This window comes from Lactuca virosa, chromosome 3, assembly GCF_052849685.1.
Source record: "Lactuca virosa cultivar CGN04683 chromosome 3, Lactuca_virosa_CGN04683_v6, whole genome shotgun sequence".
NCBI classification, from domain to species: Eukaryota; Viridiplantae; Streptophyta; class Magnoliopsida; order Asterales; family Asteraceae; genus Lactuca; species Lactuca virosa.
This window is the reverse complement of record NC_136428.1, coordinates 365363784-365382608: the sequence shown is the minus strand read 5'-3', so window position 1 is coordinate 365382608 and position 18825 is coordinate 365363784. Positions and strand designations below refer to the sequence as shown.

Below are 18825 nucleotides of genomic sequence, written 5' to 3'. Positions count from 1 at the left end.
TTTTAATCCATAAATGGATTTCTCGAGCTTACACACTCTACTGGGGTACTCTGTACTAACAAAACCCTCTGGCTGAACCATGTAAACATCTTCAGCCAACTTTCCATTAAGGAAAGCGGTTTTGACATCCATTTGCCATATTTCATAATCATGAAATGCAGCAATGGCTAACAGAACCCTAATAGACTTAATCTTGGCCACTGGTGAAAAGGTCTCATCATAATCAACTCCCGGAGTTTGAGAATAACCCTTTGCAACCAGTCGTACCTTATAAGTGTGTACATTACCATCCATGTCGGTCTTCTTCTTGAAGATCCATTTGCACCCAACTATCTTACGATCAGGTACATTGTCAACCAAGTTCCAAACTTGATTGTCATACATGGACTGTATCTCGCTATCCATAGCCTCTTTCCATTTAGCAGCCTCAGGGCCTGCCATGGCTTCCGTGTAGCTGTTAGGCTCATCCAAATTTACCAGTGTGTTATCACTGATAAGTGTCTTACCTTCTGCAGTAATATGAAAACCATAATAATGCTCAGGTGTATTCCTAACTCTGGTGGAATGCCTCAGAGGTATAGATTCTTCAGTCGGCTCAACAGGAGTTTCCTCCTCAGGTTGAGGGCTAGGGTTTGAGGTTCCTTCACCACTTGACTCTTGAATTTCCTCAAGGTCAATTTGCCTCCCACTGTCTCCTTGGCTCATGAATTCTCTCTCTCTCGAAAGAATCCTCTTCTTGCTACAAAGACCACATTATCACTGGGTCTGTAGAAGATGTAACCAAAGGATTTCTGTGGGTAGCCGATGAAAATACACCTTTCGCTTCGGGGTTCGAGCTTATCATGAGTCTCGCGTCTCACGAAAGCCTCGCAACCCCAAATCTTGATGTGGTCTAGATTGGGAACTTTTCCAGTCCACAACTTGTGAGGTGTTTTGGCAACCTTCTTTGTAGGGACTAGATTAAGGATATGGGCGGCAGTCTCTAAGGCATACCCCCAAAATGAGATTGGTAGCGAAGCTCGACTCATCATGGAACGAACCATGTCCAACAAGGTCCGATTGCGCCTCTCAGCTACACCATTCAACTGTGGTGTCCTAGGAGGTGTCAATTGTGAGACAATCCCACATTCCTTAAGATGGTCAAGGAACTCAGTACTAAGATACTCACCACCACGATCGGATCGAAGCATCTTAATGTTCCTGCCCAACTGATTCTCCACTTCTTGCTTAAACTCTTTGAATTTCTCAAAGGTTTCTGACTTATGCTTGATTAGGTAGACATATCCATATCTACTAAAATCATCAGTAAAAGTCACATAGAACCGATTAGCATCTCTTGTGGCGGTTCTGAAGGGTCCACACACATCCGTGTGTATGAGGTCCAACAAACCTTCACCCCTAGCACAAGTGCCAGTAAAAGGTGACTTTGTCATTTTACCAAGCAAACAAGATTCACAACTATCATCTGACTTTATGTCAAATGACTCCAAGACTCCATCCTTTTGGAGTTGGCCTATGCGTTTCTTGCTTACATGTCCAAGACGACAATGCCATAAGGATTCTTTATCTAAGCTAGTCGAAGAGTTAATACACAATACATTATTTCCTAGATTATCTACAACAGATACAGTTTCATACACGCCATCACAAGGTAATGCTTTAAAATAAAGAACATTATTAAAGAAAGCATCAATACTACCATTATTATTATCAAAATAAAAGGTAAAACCTTGTTATACAATGCATGAAAGGAAATAACATTTCTTGCCATATTTGGCGAATAATAACATTTATTCAAATCTAATGTAAACCCACTATTTAGCACTAAGGAATAAACTCCTATCTTGGTGACAGGTGAAGCTTTCCTGTTTCCCATGATCAAGTTTATCTTTCCCTGCTCCACATTCTCACTTCTTTTTAGTCCCTGCAAATCACAACATATGTGAATACCACAACCTGTATCAAGGACCCAAGACTTAGAATGAGGTGAGTTATTAGACAATATAGTGTATATACCTGCATGGTTGGGTTTTACTTTCCCATCCTTCAAATCTTGCTGGTACTTTGGGCAGTTTCGCTTCCAGTGCGACTTTTCATGGCAATAGAAGCATTCAGCCTCATTAGGGTTAGCAGAAGGAGTGACAAAAACTTTCTTGGTTTTGCTTGAAGAGGAGCCTTCAAGGGTCTTACCCTTGGTACCCTTAGAAGGGTTCTTTCTCTTCTTCCCTTTGCCATGCCCGATTGCCAAGACATTGGCCGCAGTTGGAGTAGGAGTAGGAGTAGTAACAACCGACTTACCCTTTAGACCACTTTCGGCGGTCTTCAAGAGTCCTTGAAGTTTGTTGAGGGTGACTTCTTCCTTGTTCATGTGATATGTCATGCGGAATTGATCATAACACGATGGCAAGGAGTGCAAAATGATGTCTATTGCTAACTCCTTAGGGAAGTTCACATTCAGCTTCAGTAAACGGTCCACATACCTTTGCATTTTCTGCATGTGGCCCGTGATGGGTTCACCATCCTTCATTCGGGTTGTTATCATGGAGGAGATTATTTCATATCGCTCTTGACGAGCACTTTGATGGTAGAGGTCCATCAAGTCCTGGTGCATCTCAAAAGGATAATAGTCCTCATAGGACTTTTGGAGCTCGGCTGTCATGGTGGCCATCATGATGCATGCCACTTTTATAGCATCTCTTTTATGTACCTCATATTCAGCAAGCTCTTCAGGAGTAGCAGTTGGCTCGGGTACCTTCAGCTCCTTGTCGAGAACATATTCTTTGTTCTCATACCGAGTGACCATCCTGATGTTTCTGATCCAATCTGTAAAGTTGGACCCATCAAAGATGACTCTCCCACAAAGATTCATGAGAGAGAAGGAGCTAGTAGGGTTTGAGCCAGAAGCATTGTTATTGGAAGACATCTGAAAAGAAGAGGGAATATATTAGATTAGATGTAGAGATAGTCCTTAACAAAACACCCAAATGTAATATTAAGGCTAGGACCCAACACAATATTTTATAACTTAGAAGAGGGATGCCGTAATCTAAGCTATAAGATATTTGAAGGTAGGTGAATGACGATTCACCAATTTCCACCATGAAAAACGAAATATTTAATTAGGTTTTAATTGGTTTAGAAACTCCTAGATTCTTTGAGATTCATTGAACTTTCTTCAATGGCATGTTTCAATCTCGAGTGTCCCCTTCAAGTTTTGTGACTGGGATGCCGAGGATCACAAAACAAGGTGTGAAGTAACCATGCAAATTACTTGGTACCCTTAATGTATTACCCCTCAATCGATGTGCCGGTTAACCACACACGCTCCATCGATACTATGATAAACATTAAGTCACCCTTTACCTACCTTGTTAAGTTCAAGTTAGTGTGCCGGTTAACCACACACGCTCCACTAACGACTTAAACAAAGTGTAAAGTGTAATTTCATGGATTAGCACCTTATTCACATTTTCCTAAAATAACTAAGATTGGGAATTCAATAAAGTTTAGTTACTTTAGTATTATCATTATACTTTTAATGATAATTTATAAGTCCTTTTCCTACCCGTTCGGCTAACGACCCTCCACCGATCAAGGAAGCGGTGGGTGAGAGTGGACACCCATTAAGTTGCCATTTTATAGGCAACAACCTTATACCCCCCTTATAGACCGACTTCGTGAATGAGGCGTACTAGCGGTAAGACGACTTGATCTTATACATATATAAATATCATTAAACTTATAATATTATAAAGTATAAGGGTTGAATTTTAACTTTTAAACTTCTAGGGGTTGGAACTAAAGTTTTTAATATGACTTTACATGTTCCAAAACTTGAGGGCAAGTTTTGTAAACTTTCAAAACTTTTCATTTCTCATAACTTATGAGTTAATGGTTATTAAAAATGAAGATTCTTCATTTTTTGTAACCTATGTGTTCTTTTAATGGTTATTTATAAATGTAACTTTTGGTTATCCATAACTTAAGAACTAGTTATGGACTCCATTAAAACACATAAAGATCAAGAATTAATCTAATCAATTATTAGCACATAATTTCTATGAGCTTCTAAACTCATATGTTTATGAGTGTTCATATCAAAAATTTCAAGAATCGTAAGTACATATACAAAACTTGAAATTTTGATACGAGCTTTTGAACAAAACTTCGATTTTTCAAGTTTTTTTTTTTTTTTTTTTTTTTTTGCATCAAGTATCAAATAAACAAACCAGGCTCTGATACCACTGATGAGTTTTGAGCATTCTAACACTCCTATGGTGTACATGCAACCCTAGAAACCTTGGATCTATGTTTGACTAAGATACATGCAAATAATTATTTTTCCAAGGTTCTTATCCTAACTAGCATGGCATGGGATACTTGAATCAAATAAAACTAGTAGAATTACTTACCTTGTAGTAGTAGTTGATTGCTTGGAGTTTGAGAGCCTAGCACCAATAATGTGGATGCCTCAAATGGAAGTCACAAATCACCACAAACTTGGAAACTTGAGAGAATAGTCACAAACTTCTTGAAATCGGCCCTCTTGGTTTACACACATCAACTAGTGTTATTTCAAGAACCAAAGCCTCCTTTATATAGTGTGGTGGATTAGGGTTACATCCATGTAAACCCTAATACCCATGTCTTTTCATTTCCATGAGATCCATGGGTTAAAGCTCCATGGAGTATCCATGGACTTTCCATGCAAGCCTAGCCCATTCCAAATAAGCATTAGCCCACACTATATAAATACAAGAGCCCATATTTAATTAGTCATACTTTTGATCTCTAAATTAATTCTAGATTAATTATAGATCAATAGTAATTAAATAATATGATTTTATATCTGTTCTCAACAGACTGCTTAGAGCACATAATTAATATCATCCATCGGTGCAAGCAGAACTCTGAGGCAGACAAGAAGAACTTCACGGACATGCTTCGGTGGTATATCACGTTTCGTCATACTCTTTTGGCCATCATACCGAAGGTGTTCAAGACTATCAAGAAGTCTTCTATAACTCAACCGAACCGAGCTTTCGGCTCCATTGACGCAAAGGGGGAGATTGTTGGGTATGTTATGTTGCGTCATGGGCTTAGTGTTGTATATCCGGATTAGGCCTGTCCATCCGTGATTATTATAGGGTTTAGCTATAAATAGTGCATGCATGTATGCCTTAGAGACTAACGTGATTATAGTTATTATTGCTTTGTAACCCTAAACACCTCTACAGTCGAAGTTCTTAATCGAGCTCTTCTGAGGTGGTTAAAGTTTAATCATTCGACATCAGTTAAACCATTCCTGTGTTCATCATTACATCTTTAATTGTTTTTCTGCTTAGAATCTATCGATCCTACTAGAACATTGTTCTAACAAAAGGCTCGTCCCTTAAAGCGGTTCTTATCTCTAAAATGGATTATATGTTTTTATTTTAAGGGCGTGTCATGAATTTATGCCTAAGATGTTCATTATTTTTCCTTTTTTTAGGATAGTTCATCCCAAGTTCATTTTAGTCTTGTCTTACTTGAAGACAAGTAAGGTTCAAGCTTGGGGTGATTTGATAGTTTCATTTTATTACTTCTTTTTTTTAGTTTATTTTTAGTTAAAACCATCTCATTTTAGTTAATCTTCATGCATATTTTCTCTTTTTGTTATTTTTCTCCTTTATCGGGTGTTTTCCAGTCTTTTGAGCTTAATTGCAGGATTTACCGAAGACTATTTGTCATTGGAGGTATGGAAGGAGTGCGAGACTATTGGAGGCTTGCGATTTGCTTGTGGACTTGAAGTGGTGTGATTGGGCTTGGTGTCAACATAAACAAGAAAGCTAGTTGGACTTAATTTTTGGACGAGAATGATGACGAGACGACGAGGACTCGAGCTACGGAAGATTAAAGGAGCATTTGATCATCTTTGAAGGCTTTGGAAAAGCATAATTGGACTCCCAAGAAATTGTGCAAATGGGCTGAAACATTAATGAGAAGATTGGGCTGGTGTATTAATTAAATGAGCCAAGGGACCCATTCAGCGAGACCCACGCGGTCTGCGTGGATCGTGTTGTGAAGGACCCAGGTTTTTGGCATGAATCTATACTTTGGGAAGGTTGGTGGATTACTTTTGGCCAGCTTTTAGATCCGGAAATTGAACTCTTTTTACTAAAGATTTTGAAGAGAACTAAAAAAACAACACATTGGAGAACAAATCTTTTTGCTCTCAAGAAGGTTTTGGAAGAAATTGAAGATTTTGAAGATTGGTATAATTTCCTTTCATCTTGCAACTTGAATCATGTTTGGTACCTCTAAACTATCTTGCATTTCTTTTATTTTGGCCATGCTTGGCTAGACTTATATTTGGTTGATTAGGGTTTAGCCCATGGATGATTGGTTGTTTTGAAGACATATGATATCTTGTGTTTGAAGTTTATGGAAATGTTTTCTAGTCAAACATCTTATTGTGTTTATTTATCCTTGATCATGAGTTTTGATGAATGAATGCTTATTTTTGTTGACTAATTTCTTGGTTAAGTAATGGACCCTCAAATTAGTAAGCAACAAATGGTTTCTATGTTTGTTTTCATTTAATTTAAACCATGGAAATGTTTCCTCCATAATGATAATGTAAGCATTTGATTATCTTTTGGACTTGGTAACTCTTAGAACTTAAAGCTAATTGATTTTCACAAGATTATATGCTTCATTGATTTTGTGACTTTAATTAAAGGAATGTGTTAAGAGCTCCTCTAACCATTTTAATAACAATGAAGAGTTGAGGTAATTTGTGCTTATGAATTTCTATAGCCAAGTTAAATTAATTCAAAAGTGTTGTTCCATTAGTCTAATGATAAGTCAACTATGTCATCCATGTGGTGTATCCCAAAATCAACCAACTTTACTTCATTGAATTTAATCAAATCATTTACTTGTCATATTTACATTCTAGCTTAGTTTTAATTTTCTCAAGCAATCAAAAAGAATTAACCCCCCCTCATTTTACTTTTACTCTTGTTTTATAAGTACTTGAACAAGTGATTTACATAGAGATTTAAATTGAACCAATCTCCATGGATACGATCCCTTTACCACTATACACTATTTTAGTGTGTAACATTTAAGGTATTTATTTTGTTGGCCTCGACAACCACCAATACCACACCTTTAATAACAATTGTAGCTTAGAGCTCCTGTAATTGGTTGTTGATGAGATGACACCCTTCATATGTTGTTAGGGGCAATAGCCCGTTGCTAGACGTCAACTACTGTCTATGTCAGTCTATAATTAATCTTGTGCAAGTGGGAAATTATTGAATCTATATGCTCAAGAATCATTATAGAGTGATATTGCTAATAATATATGATCCTATATTGTCACACCTTTATCAAGTTGGTACATTTTGTATATTTATTATTAATGTGATTAGTAATAAATAATATCGTCTATTGTATTTTAATTAAGGAATAATTATTCTTTTATGAAAATAATAATTATAAGAGAGTATAACTAGTTATTATTTCATATGATATGAATTAATAAGTCATGCATAATATTTTGGACTAGTTGGATTCTTTTGTCTTTTACCTAAAGACAAAGTTCATATTTTATAAACTTGGAGTTTATAAAAAATAAAGAATCCATCATCTTATGAGAGATATGGCCTAAATATATATAATATTATGGAGGTTGCTTGTTAACCTCCATGCTTTGCCCATGCTTCTTGAAAATAGGAGAGTTACTTTATATTATTTTAATGTAAAGTCCTTACCTTCCATGGTCTATATAAGAGATGCATGAGGCTTGCATTTGGAACAAGAAAAACACTCTCTTCTTCTTCCTTTCTTTTCACAAAAACCGTAAGTAGCGTGGAGCTACTTCTCTTGTTTTTCTTCTAAAGATCATTCAAGTCTTTGGTGGTTCAAAGTGCTTCTCCTTTAGTGCTTATTTGAGTTAAGCACTTAAAGGCTTAAAAAGTACTTTATACAAGAAGGAACTAGCATTCCAAGTGCCTTAATCTTAATGGTGGATACTTGTAGAGAAGATTATGTTCTTTGATCTTTACATCTTCATCAACACCCCAAAACCAAGTGGGTTCAAAGGCTTCAAATGTTATCTCTAAAACATCCTATGGTTGTTTTTATTTCATTCTAACCTCTATAAATGGATCCATGATGGTCTGGTTTTGTTATGAACTAAAAATAAACTTGTTATTTTTAAAGTCTTCCGTTGCCCGTTTTTGTGAAAAACAAACTTATATTTCGTATCAAAACCCAACACGCTGGGTGTACCTGGCAGTACCTTGAGCGTACCATGATGGAGCCTCGTAATCAGGAAGGGATCTACTACGTTCAACGTAGTGCCTGAGTACGCTAGGCGTACTCAGTCTGTGTTGACATCCTTTGACTTTTTGAATTTGACCAAGTTTGACCTAAGGGCATATTGGGTAATTTAAATAGTAGTTGAGATTTAGGTTCCTGTTAATTTTACTGGTAACCAGTAAAGATGGCTTTTAGAGCAGTGATCGGTGCAACTATTCTTTCAAACTGTGAGGTGAGTCTCCTCACTGTACTTGTGGATCGAATGCACCAATACTGACCCACTAGATTATGTTGTAGGATAGTAGTGGTCTTCGTGACACTTACTAATATGCTTGTATGTGCTTGATGCCTTTGTGACTCTTACTAGTATGATCGTATGCTTAGCTATAGGGGTGAAATAGACTCGTACCGTTTGAAAGATACTGAAGGAGTTGGAAGGGACTCAACAAGTCAGAAGGGACTCAGTGAATCGGAAGGGACTCAGAGAGTCAGAAGGGACTCAGGGGTGAAATAGACTCGTTACATGTTTTAGTATGATATGTATGTATGATGTGTATGTATGGTATGTGGTACTTTGGGGAACTCACTAAGCTTTGTGCTTACATTTTATGTTTATGGTTTTAGGTATTTCCATTTCCAAAAGGAAGGGCCCGACTTGATCGCACTGCATCCTCTGGAGTTTTATTATGCACTAAATGTTTACAAATTACTCTGATGTTTTGATAATACGTTGACTCTAATCGTCTTTTGGAACAATAAATTAATGACTTTAACTTATGTAAAATGAATTTTTTACTCGGTATTTTTGGGACGTTACAGTTATACTAAGACCTCCTGCCAGTCCGTACGTGGGACAAGGTCGTCAGGTCCGACAAGATCCGACGCCCTAATTGGTTAATCGTGCTCCTCGTTGTGCCATAGCCAACGATTGGTTCAGGTGGTAATTCTCTAAGCATAATCCTTGTCGCTTGGAGTCGTTAGGTTTGTTGCGGGGTGGAAGGTGCCCGCTGCAGGGTTGGGCCTTCTGTGTGGACGTCCGACTCTGAGGGGACGCCCGCGGGCGCGAGACTTCGTCAGGGCGGCTACGTTGAGAGTAGCTTGGTCTAGCGGTCTGCCTTGAAGCAACTTTAGCGCGGTTGAGCGCAACTTCTGGCCCATGCTAAGGGGCATGTTATCAAGGTGTAGAATGAGTTTTCAAATCTAAATTTAAGACGAGTCTTATTGAACTTGTGAACGATTAATGCACTTTTTCTTGTGCATTACGGTAAGGCACAAGTCAGGACACATACAATATTTAGACATAGGAGGTGTCTTATGTAACAAATTTAGTTGTGAGTTCTAATGTCCGATGATGGATTTTCAACGAAGATCAAAACAGTTTTCCAATTAGGTGTTTCGACGAAGTTGTAAGAGTGGAACAAAATCATTGTTGTAAGAATGATACAAAATCATTGGTTTTTTGACGAATGTCCAAACAAATTTCAAAGTAGTCAAATGCCGGTTTTAAATTATTGAAGGGATAACCTTTCATTATACTTATCAAACCCGACTCATAAAAATGATCGATCATGTCATACTGATGAATGAAAGAAAGAGTTTATGATATCTATGTAACAAACATCTATATTAGCTTTTAAAAGACCATTTTAATCGAAAAAATCTACCATTATATATATATATATATATATATATATATATATATATATATATATATATATATATTAAAGCTAGACAGTTTTAACAGTAACCTTTACGTATTCATATTTTTGCCATTTTACTCTTATTTCTTTAAACTTTTGCCTTAACCTTTTTCAATTCATACTTTTGTCACTTACTTTTATTTCTTTACACTTTTGCCTTAACATGAACCTTTTTCAATTTATATTTTTGCCACTTTACTTTTATTTCTTTACACTTTTGACACAAAACTTTCACTTTTACTTCTTTACACTCTTGACACTAAAGTTTGATGATTCTTTACACTAACGCCACTAAACTTTGACAATTTACAATGTTTGAACAATAACCTTCTTCATTTATTGACTTTTCTTCCATATTTTTTACATTTTCCCAAAAGTGCTAAAAAAAATTTAACATTCAAACTTTTGACGCATGTTTTATAAAAAATTGTTAAATTCAACATTTTTTCTTTATTATTTGTCATTTTCTTCTTTCATATTCTTCCGCTCTTTATTTTTTTTCTAAAACGATTCATTTGTGACTTTTTCTCATATGTTTTTTACATCTTCCCAAAAGTGTTCCATTTATTTAATTCATTTACAGTTTAGTCTCTCATTTTTCAACATTCTTCTATTTTGATACTTTTTCCATCTTTTATTATCAACCCAAACTTTTTAACATTCAAACTTCCGCCACGTGTTTTCTAAAAAGTTGTTAAATTCAACCCATTTTTCTTTGTCATTTTTGTCTACCATATTCATTTTGTCCTTTATTTTTATTTTTTTGACAAAACTGCAAAAATGGTCCTTGTGGTATGCATTTTTTCTGGGTTTTAGTCCAAACCCCGACTTTTTTGGTTTCGTGGTCCTTTTGAGCATGTTTGTATGTGGAAAAGGTCCCCTGACTTAACATCCGTTAGATGGCTTCTGTTAACCCCCTCATGTGCCCCCCACGTGAGGGCAAATCCGTCTTTTCACATTTGGGGACCATTTTTGCAAAGAAAACAAAAATGTATACCTAACATGCTGAATTCGATAATGGAGGAGATTGGGTATAGATCACTGTTATCACATTACTGATTCCACCTGTAGTTCCTAAATATCATCCGTTTGTAATTTCTTTGTTATGCTTTTCGTAAATGATGCATAATTATCATTGTTGTCTAATTTGATGCAGCTAAAGACTTATGTGTTTAATCGTTCATTTTGTGGCTTTAGAAGGCAATGCTTTGCTTCATTATTCAAATCCATTTCCACCTCTTACACTCCCACTACCAGGTATCCATGATCGCAATTGCGTTAGTTGCTCCATTGATAATCCTTATTTATAGTATATTGAATTCACACCCATATGTGAATTCATTGTTAACTTAGGCCAATTCCATACCAAGAACCCAATTTATCCTCATTCATTTCATCGAACACTTGGTGGGAATTTAGAAACTTGAAAATTTGTAGGCACTGCGGGTCTTCATCATCACAACAAATATAAACTTGAAAAGCTTAAAAAGCTATTTTGTGTTTCAATTCAATATCCAAATCTTCTTCTGTAATACATATTACAGTGAGAATGCAATACGTATTCAGGAAAAAAATCAAAGAATCCTTGCTGATCGAAAGGCTTTTGTGGTCTTTTATTTAATCTTTCTGTGAATAATGCATTTAGTTCATCGAAGAACATGAATAATCAGGTGTTTTCTCGATCCGATGTCTCCTATACCTGATTCAAGATTTGAAATTTAGACCATAAAATTTGAAATCAAACATCTAAATATATCTCTATTTGAGGTTCTTAAGATCAATTCCAATAACAACAAGTATTTTGAAAGATTTGTATCAGGAAAATCAAGAAAAGCTTATTGTACCTTATGCCGATTAATGAGGTTTTTCCTTTGCATTTACACCGATCCGGAGTACTTCTGTACACAATCTCCCCCATCATCGAATTCAACATGTTACTCAAATGGGATATTCAACATGTCACAATCTTCTTCCCCCGTTCTCGTTTGTTTATGTTATCATCTTCTCAAATCTCACCACCCACACATCTTCGTCATCACAGCCCATCGCCATTGTCACTATCATCTCATGACCTGCAAAATCAGTTTTGAAGAGAAGATACAAAGACGAGGGAGATAGGTGGAACGCGCATCTGGGTGATTGGGTACATAGGTAAAAAGCATTCGTAAATGGTTGGCTAAAGAAACATCGTAGAAAGCTAAGCAGATAGTGATTTGCAGATTAGGGAGGAGTAATAGTGACGGTTTGCTTTGTTTCAACATTTGTGATGTTAATTTTATTCATCACAGGGGAACATTCATTTATCGGACCCATGGCTTTGTGATTTCAAAAACAACTATGAATTTCGACTTTAACGTATATCCTTGTCTCTGTTGCTTCGATTAGGTTTTTGGATTAGGAATGAGGTTTTTTTTTGTAGGTTTAACGGGGCAGAAGGAAGAAGAGGGAGGTGGGGAGTTGACGAGTGTTTGGGAATGTAAATGAAGGATAAAGCGTTGACTTTCTTATGCAAAAATGGTCCCTATATGTAAAAAGACGGAAATATCCTCACGTGGAAGGCACATGAGGGGGTTAACAGAGTTAACGGGAGTTAACTACATGGACTATTTTCACAAACAAACCAGTCCAAAAGGACCACAAAACCAAAAAAGTCGGGGTTTAGACTAAAAACCAGAAAAAATGCATACCACAAGGACCATTTTTGCAATTTTGTCTTATTTTTTTCTAAAAAGAATGACCCGTGCAACCCACTGACCTTTTCTTAGTTTTAGATTAAAATGGGAAGTTAAAAAAAAAATCTTCGCCGTAATATTTATTTAGTTTAAATATTTTATATAGTTTGTCACCATGTTAACTATGTCGGACCTTTTCACCCCGCTCCCGAGTTGTAGCAAAGAAAAGAAGAGAAGAGAAAAGAAAGCAATGACAGAAAAGAAGAGAAAAGAAAAGAAAAAAATTTTGTCATTTGTACTCCCGAGTTGGAGAGAAACAGAAGGAAAGTTAAACATTTTGTTCTTTCTTTTCAAATCCTTCTCCCAAATCGGAAGGAAAATTTTCCTTCCTTTAATGAAATCGGAGCACCAATCTCTCTTGCTTTCCTCTCACTTCAGCCAATTTCCTTTCTTTGCGTTAAGTTGAACTCTGGAAGCGGGGTGTGTTTATGTTTTAACCAGACGGAGGTTCAACGATTCGGAAGAACTTCATATAACATTCCTTCTACTAACCCAGATTACTACTGATAAGAACAACCGGCACTGGTATACTCTAATTGCAGTCCTCCATGGTAAAAGGAAGAACACGCCCTTTTCTATTATCTTTTTCTTCTTCTTCTTTACTCATTATCTGTTCCAATTCTTAATTTTTCAATTTCAATTCCTATGCAGGATTACTCCAAATCAGTAATCCCTTCACACCTCCTCGCCGACCGTGGTTCTAATCTAGTTGTCATCAATCCAGGTAATTACCTTTCTAAACCCTAATCTGTACGTATTTCTGTAAGATTTTTATGAATTTTTCTGTAATTATCAACACTGATACTTTCTATTAATCTATTCACTCTTGGCACTTGTCCAAAGCGGTTCAACTTTCTCGCCCAAACTAAAATTTGAGTTCAATCCCGCTATTGATTTATGCCCAATTCATCAATGGAGGGGATTTTCTTCCGTCTTTGAAAAAACTTCATTATTACACTTTAGTTTCTCATCTTCTACCCAAAATATACAAGAATTTGCTTTTAATTCTAGGGTCTGGAAATGTACGAATTGGATTAGCTCAACAGGATGCCCCATTCAGTATTCCTCATTGCATTGCTCGTCGCACTACAGGATCTAATCAATCACCCAGAAGAAACGTGCAAGATCAGGTAGATTTTGTACTCTTAGGGTTCTTAAACTCAATAACTATATTCTATTATGCATCATTGTCTTTCCAGTTAATTCTTGTGTTGTAATGAACTTACCAGATGCTTAATTCTCAAGTTACAACATCCCAACATGCAGAGAGGGAGAAAGCCTATGACATTGTAAGTAATCTATAGTTTTTTTTTAATTCATTTATAAATCTATGTTCATGTTTTTTGAAGATCTTTCTCTTGTTGTAGATAGCATCCTTATTAAAGATACCATTTCTTGATGAAGAAGTAGTAAACAACTCTTACTCACGAAAGGTAACACTTCTTTACTATTTGATTCTACACATTATTATCAATATAATCAATCTACTTTATTTTTTATATATTTTTATTATCTCTAGACGGGTCGTGTTGATGTATTATCTCAACAAAACAGTAAGAAAGAAAGTGCCTTGACATGGACTGATGTATCCCAGCAAATTACTGATTTGCCCTTGCCAGAAAGTTCATTAGAGAAGAATGAGCTTCTAGAAGGTAGTGATGAAGGTGAGAAGCAGCAGCCACAATCAAGTGAGTGCAGGTACAGGGAGTTTGTGTGTGGTGAAGAAGCTATGAGAATATCTCCTACTGAACCTTATTGCTTAAGGCGTCCTATACGTAGAGGACATTTTAATATTTCTCAACATTACTCCATGCAACAGGTACTCACAAGGGTATTTTGGTCATTTAGTAAAAAAAAGATTGAATTTTTAGTTTTTATTTATTTCCATCGATTTATTTTTGTTTTATAGGTAGTTGAAGACATAGAAGCTATTTGGGATTGGATATTGATTGAGAAACTACATATTCCTCATAGTGAAAGAAACATGTATTGTGCTCTTATTGTCGTACCTGAAACATTTGACAATCGAGGTAATCATGTTTTTAATCTTTATATTTTCTTTTTATTGATTTATGATTATGATTTAAACAACAAAAGGTACAATTTTTAGAAACACCATGCAAAAAAAGTCTTATTTAGGTTTATATTTTTTTCAGAAATCAAGGAAATATTATCTATTGTATTACGAGACTTGCGATTCAGCTCAGCTGTAGTCCACCAGGTAAATTTTTATTTTTTTATTTTTATTTTTTGTTAAAAACTTAAAATTTTTTTAACCTATTAATGCAGGAAGGTCTTGCTGCAGTGTTTGGAAATGGATTATCAACAGCATGTGTTGTGAATATTGGTGCTCAGGTCACATCAGTTATTTGTGTTGAGGTGCAAAAAATTTTAATTTTTTTTTTGTCACTTAAAATTTAATAATTTGCAAGTTTTATACAACATAATCATGACTTTCAATTTTATTTATTGTTCTTGTCAGGATGGAGTTGCTCTCCCTCATACACAGATCACATTACGTTTTGGTGGAGAGGTGTGGATTCCCTTTTCAGATATAATTAATTTAATTTATTACAAAACAGTCCCTGTGGTTTTATCATATTTACCATGTTTAGTCCAAAAACAAAAACTTTCAGTTTTGGTCCTTATTTCAATGTTTCATATATTGTTAAACTAACTGCTCAAATGTTATTTTTTTTTAAAAAAATGACCATACTGAAAAAACATATACCACAGGGACCAAATCTGTAATTTATTCGAATGTGAGTGGCTTAAGTGTAAATATAACCTTTTCAGGATGTATCAAGATGTCTTTTGTGGACTCAGAGGCATCATCAAACATGGCCTCCAGTTCGCACAGATGCTCTTACAAAGCCGATAGATTTATTGATGTTGAACAGACTCAAAGAATCTTATTGCCAAATATATGTGAGAGATCATTTAAAATAAACTATTATTATTATAATAATTATTTTAAAAAATTAATAATAGTTCAGTTTCTAATTTTATAAAACGGTGAAAATTACATAGGAGGGGGAGGTTGAAGCTGTTGGGGTGGTTCATTCATATGAAGACGGCTTGCCACCTGGATCTCATAAGACAAGGCTCACCGCTCTTAATGTATGGAACCTTTTTTTTATCTGTTTGTTGTACTGTGTTTGACATGCATTGGACTGAGACTGATACTGATGTCAACGAGACAAAATTACAATTTTTTTGTCTCGTCCAGAAAGGTGGGACATGGACTCATTCTCGATCTCTCGTTTGTGCAAAAGACGTAAACGCCCTCCTCATCCTCATCATCGAGAATAGCCCTAGAAAGCCTTCTAGGGCTAGTTTTAATGAGGACGAGGAGGGCGTTTACGTCTTTTGCACAAACGAGAGATCGAGAGCGAGTCCATGTCCCACCTTTCTGGATGAGACAAAAAAATTGTAATTTTGTTTCGTTGACATCAGTATCAGTCTCAGTCCAATGCATGCCAAACACAGTACAAATCCGTCTCTTCTGTATTTTTAGTAAATTTATAGTTTTTTTATTTTTTTTATTTTATTTTATTTTAAATTATATATAATAATAATAATAATAGGTGGCGCCAATGGGTCTTTTCTATCCAACACTTTTGGTTCCAGATGTTTATCCTCCTCCACCACGTTCATGGTGAGTGCTAACTTTGAATCCATTTTGTAATAAAAAGTGATTTGATTTAATATTTTTTTTTGTTGTTGTTTAGGTTTAAAGATTATGAGGATATGTTAGAGGACACGTGGCATATCTCAGATGGATCATATCCAGGTGTGAATAATCCGTTACAGATGTGGGATAATTATCCGTATTCATCAAACCAACAGAAAAAAGAAGATAATATTGGCCTTGCAGAAGCAATTTCAAAGAGTATTCTTTCAACAGGGCGTATAGATCTTCAAAGAAAATTGTTTTGTAGCATGCAATTAGTGAGTTCTATCCCCAATTGTAATTTTGGAGCAATTTCGTATGTTAATTTAAAAAAATGTGTATTTTTAAATTTTAACGAATGAGATGTTTTTAATATTGTAGATTGGTGGAGTGGCTTTGACAACTGGTCTTATTTCTGCTGTAGAAGAGAGGTTTGGAGTTATTACTTTCTATTTTCAAAACTTCAATTACTTTACTAGATTAAATCATTAAATATAATTTTAAACTTTCCTATTTTAGAAAAAAGATAAAGAGATGTATTTTTTTGCAGAGTTTTACATGCGATTCCCTCAAATGAAGCAATTGATACCGTTGAGGTTTTTTTTTTTTTTTTTTTTTTTTTATTCTAATAGAGAAAATTAGCCAAAAGGTTTTACTTTTAATTTTTCTTATGCAAAATTTGTGTTTCTCGAATAGGTCCTACAATCAAGAACCAATCCGTCATTTGTTGCATGGCGAGGCGGAGCTGTAAGTCAACTCCACCTTTCTATTTTCGGTGATGAGGGTATTTATGTCTTTTTCACAGACAAGAGATCGAAAACAAGTCCACATCCCGTTTCTTTTAATGGGACAAAAAGTTGCTAGTTTTGTCCTATTACTATCGGTCTGTGTCCTAGTTTTGTCCTAGTCCAGTGCATATCAAACACAGTACAAAGGTCATCATGTTCTGTATAAATGCTTACACTCATTTTATGTAGATATTGGGCGTGATCGATTTCGTTCGAGATGCTTGGATACATCGAGAAGATTGGATTCAAAATGGGATTCATATCGGAGGAGTCAGAAAATACAAAGATTCTTATTATCTACAAGCACAACCAATGTGTTACATTAATTCCTAGAATTAGAAACGTGTTTGTGTTTGTGTTTGGTTCATGTTATTAACCTCTTCATTTTATTATATACTAATTTCAGATTACAATGAGGATTTTGTCATTCTAGTTTCATATTCGTAAATACTAACAAGTAAAATGACTAAAATACTAAAATCACTATCAAACTTTGTATATAAAAAAGTTTTCTTTTGGTTGTTGTCCCACATCGCCTAGAAGGTAATAATTTTCCATATTTGGAAGGATAAATAATAGTTTGCAATATTGGTGTGATTGTCCCACATCGACTGGAAGATGAAAGTTTGGTAGTGGGAGGAGAGTATAAGAAGGGGGGAAGGTGTAACATTTAAAAACTAAAAGGGTCGGTTGGCTAAATATGCCACGCTTACCTATTAATGGTGGGTGCCGTATGGATATCAAGACATATGGCCGACATAATTTGTGGAAACTCATAGGGTTGGCTCCCTTTGGCCGACCCTCCATATTTTCTTTGAAATTGTTGTTCTTTATTTTCTACTACATAATAATTAGAAATAATTATCATAAAAATATTACATCGAAGGGTAAATATTAATTTTTCCAATGATTAATGTCTTATATGGATTTTTAGCTAAAGCCTAAAATCATCCGGTTGATCACTTTACCCGAATATTCTTCACCTTCTTTTTGTTGAATGTGAAGCCACAGCTGGTCAAAAATGGCAGGAACAATGTGAAGTTGTGAAGCCACAATTGTTGAATGTGAAGTTTTTTCAAAGGTTGGCTGAAGACCCGGTTGTGTTTTTTGACTACTTCTGATTTCCATCTCTATATAAGAGATTCATCTGTATTTGTAAAACTTGTATCTAGTGTAACACAGAAAGAGTGCAGATTAGCACCAAGAAATGTAAATTCCTAGTTACCGGTGGACGTAGGTCAGAGAAGGACCGAACCACGTTAAATCCCTCGTGTTCATCCTTGTGTTCTTGTTTTTCGTGAGCTGTGTGTGTGTTTAGAGTCGTGTGTTAAGTGTCTCGATCCTAATAAGTGGTATCAGAGCCTTGGTTTAGCTCCAGAGGGTGATTTTTTGTTTTTTGGTCGAAATTTTTTTTCGTCAAAAACGATTTTGGTGTATACCGTTGGAAAGGTCTCGTTCCGAAGATTCCGAAAATATTTTTTTCTGAATTTTTTTGACCACCGGAAGACGTCCAAATCGCCGGTCAAAGGTTTGCCGGAATAGTGACCGGGAAAACCAGTTCGCCGGAGAAGACGACACTGTAGCACCAGACACTGTAGCAGTCCGCCGGAGAAGACGACACT

At 35.7% G+C, this 18825-nt stretch overlaps 1 protein-coding gene and 1 non-coding gene across 2 annotated transcripts; both read left to right on the top strand.

Moving 5' to 3' along the window:
- The first annotated feature begins 13093 nt into the window (after positions 1-13093).
- On the top strand, positions 13094-17630 carry ARP9 (actin-related protein 9). Its single transcript, XM_079086854.1, has 18 exons — positions 13094-13293; positions 13394-13466; positions 13754-13872; positions 13972-14031; positions 14110-14175; positions 14262-14561; positions 14652-14772; positions 14899-14963; positions 15032-15121; positions 15225-15275; positions 15539-15670; positions 15773-15862; positions 16330-16400; positions 16474-16693; positions 16797-16846; positions 16966-17011; positions 17112-17162; positions 17393-17630. Exons 1-18 carry the CDS (start codon positions 13291-13293, stop codon positions 17534-17536), a joined length of 1752 nt encoding a protein of 583 aa, XP_078942980.1. The 5' UTR covers positions 13094-13290; the 3' UTR covers positions 17537-17630.
- A 251-nt stretch (positions 17631-17881) lies between these two features.
- Positions 17882-18009, top strand: LOC145168125 (U11 spliceosomal RNA). Its single transcript, XR_013741712.1, has one exon. It is a non-coding gene; the product is annotated as a U11 spliceosomal RNA (small nuclear RNA).
- Positions 18010-18825: the final 816 nt, after the last annotated feature.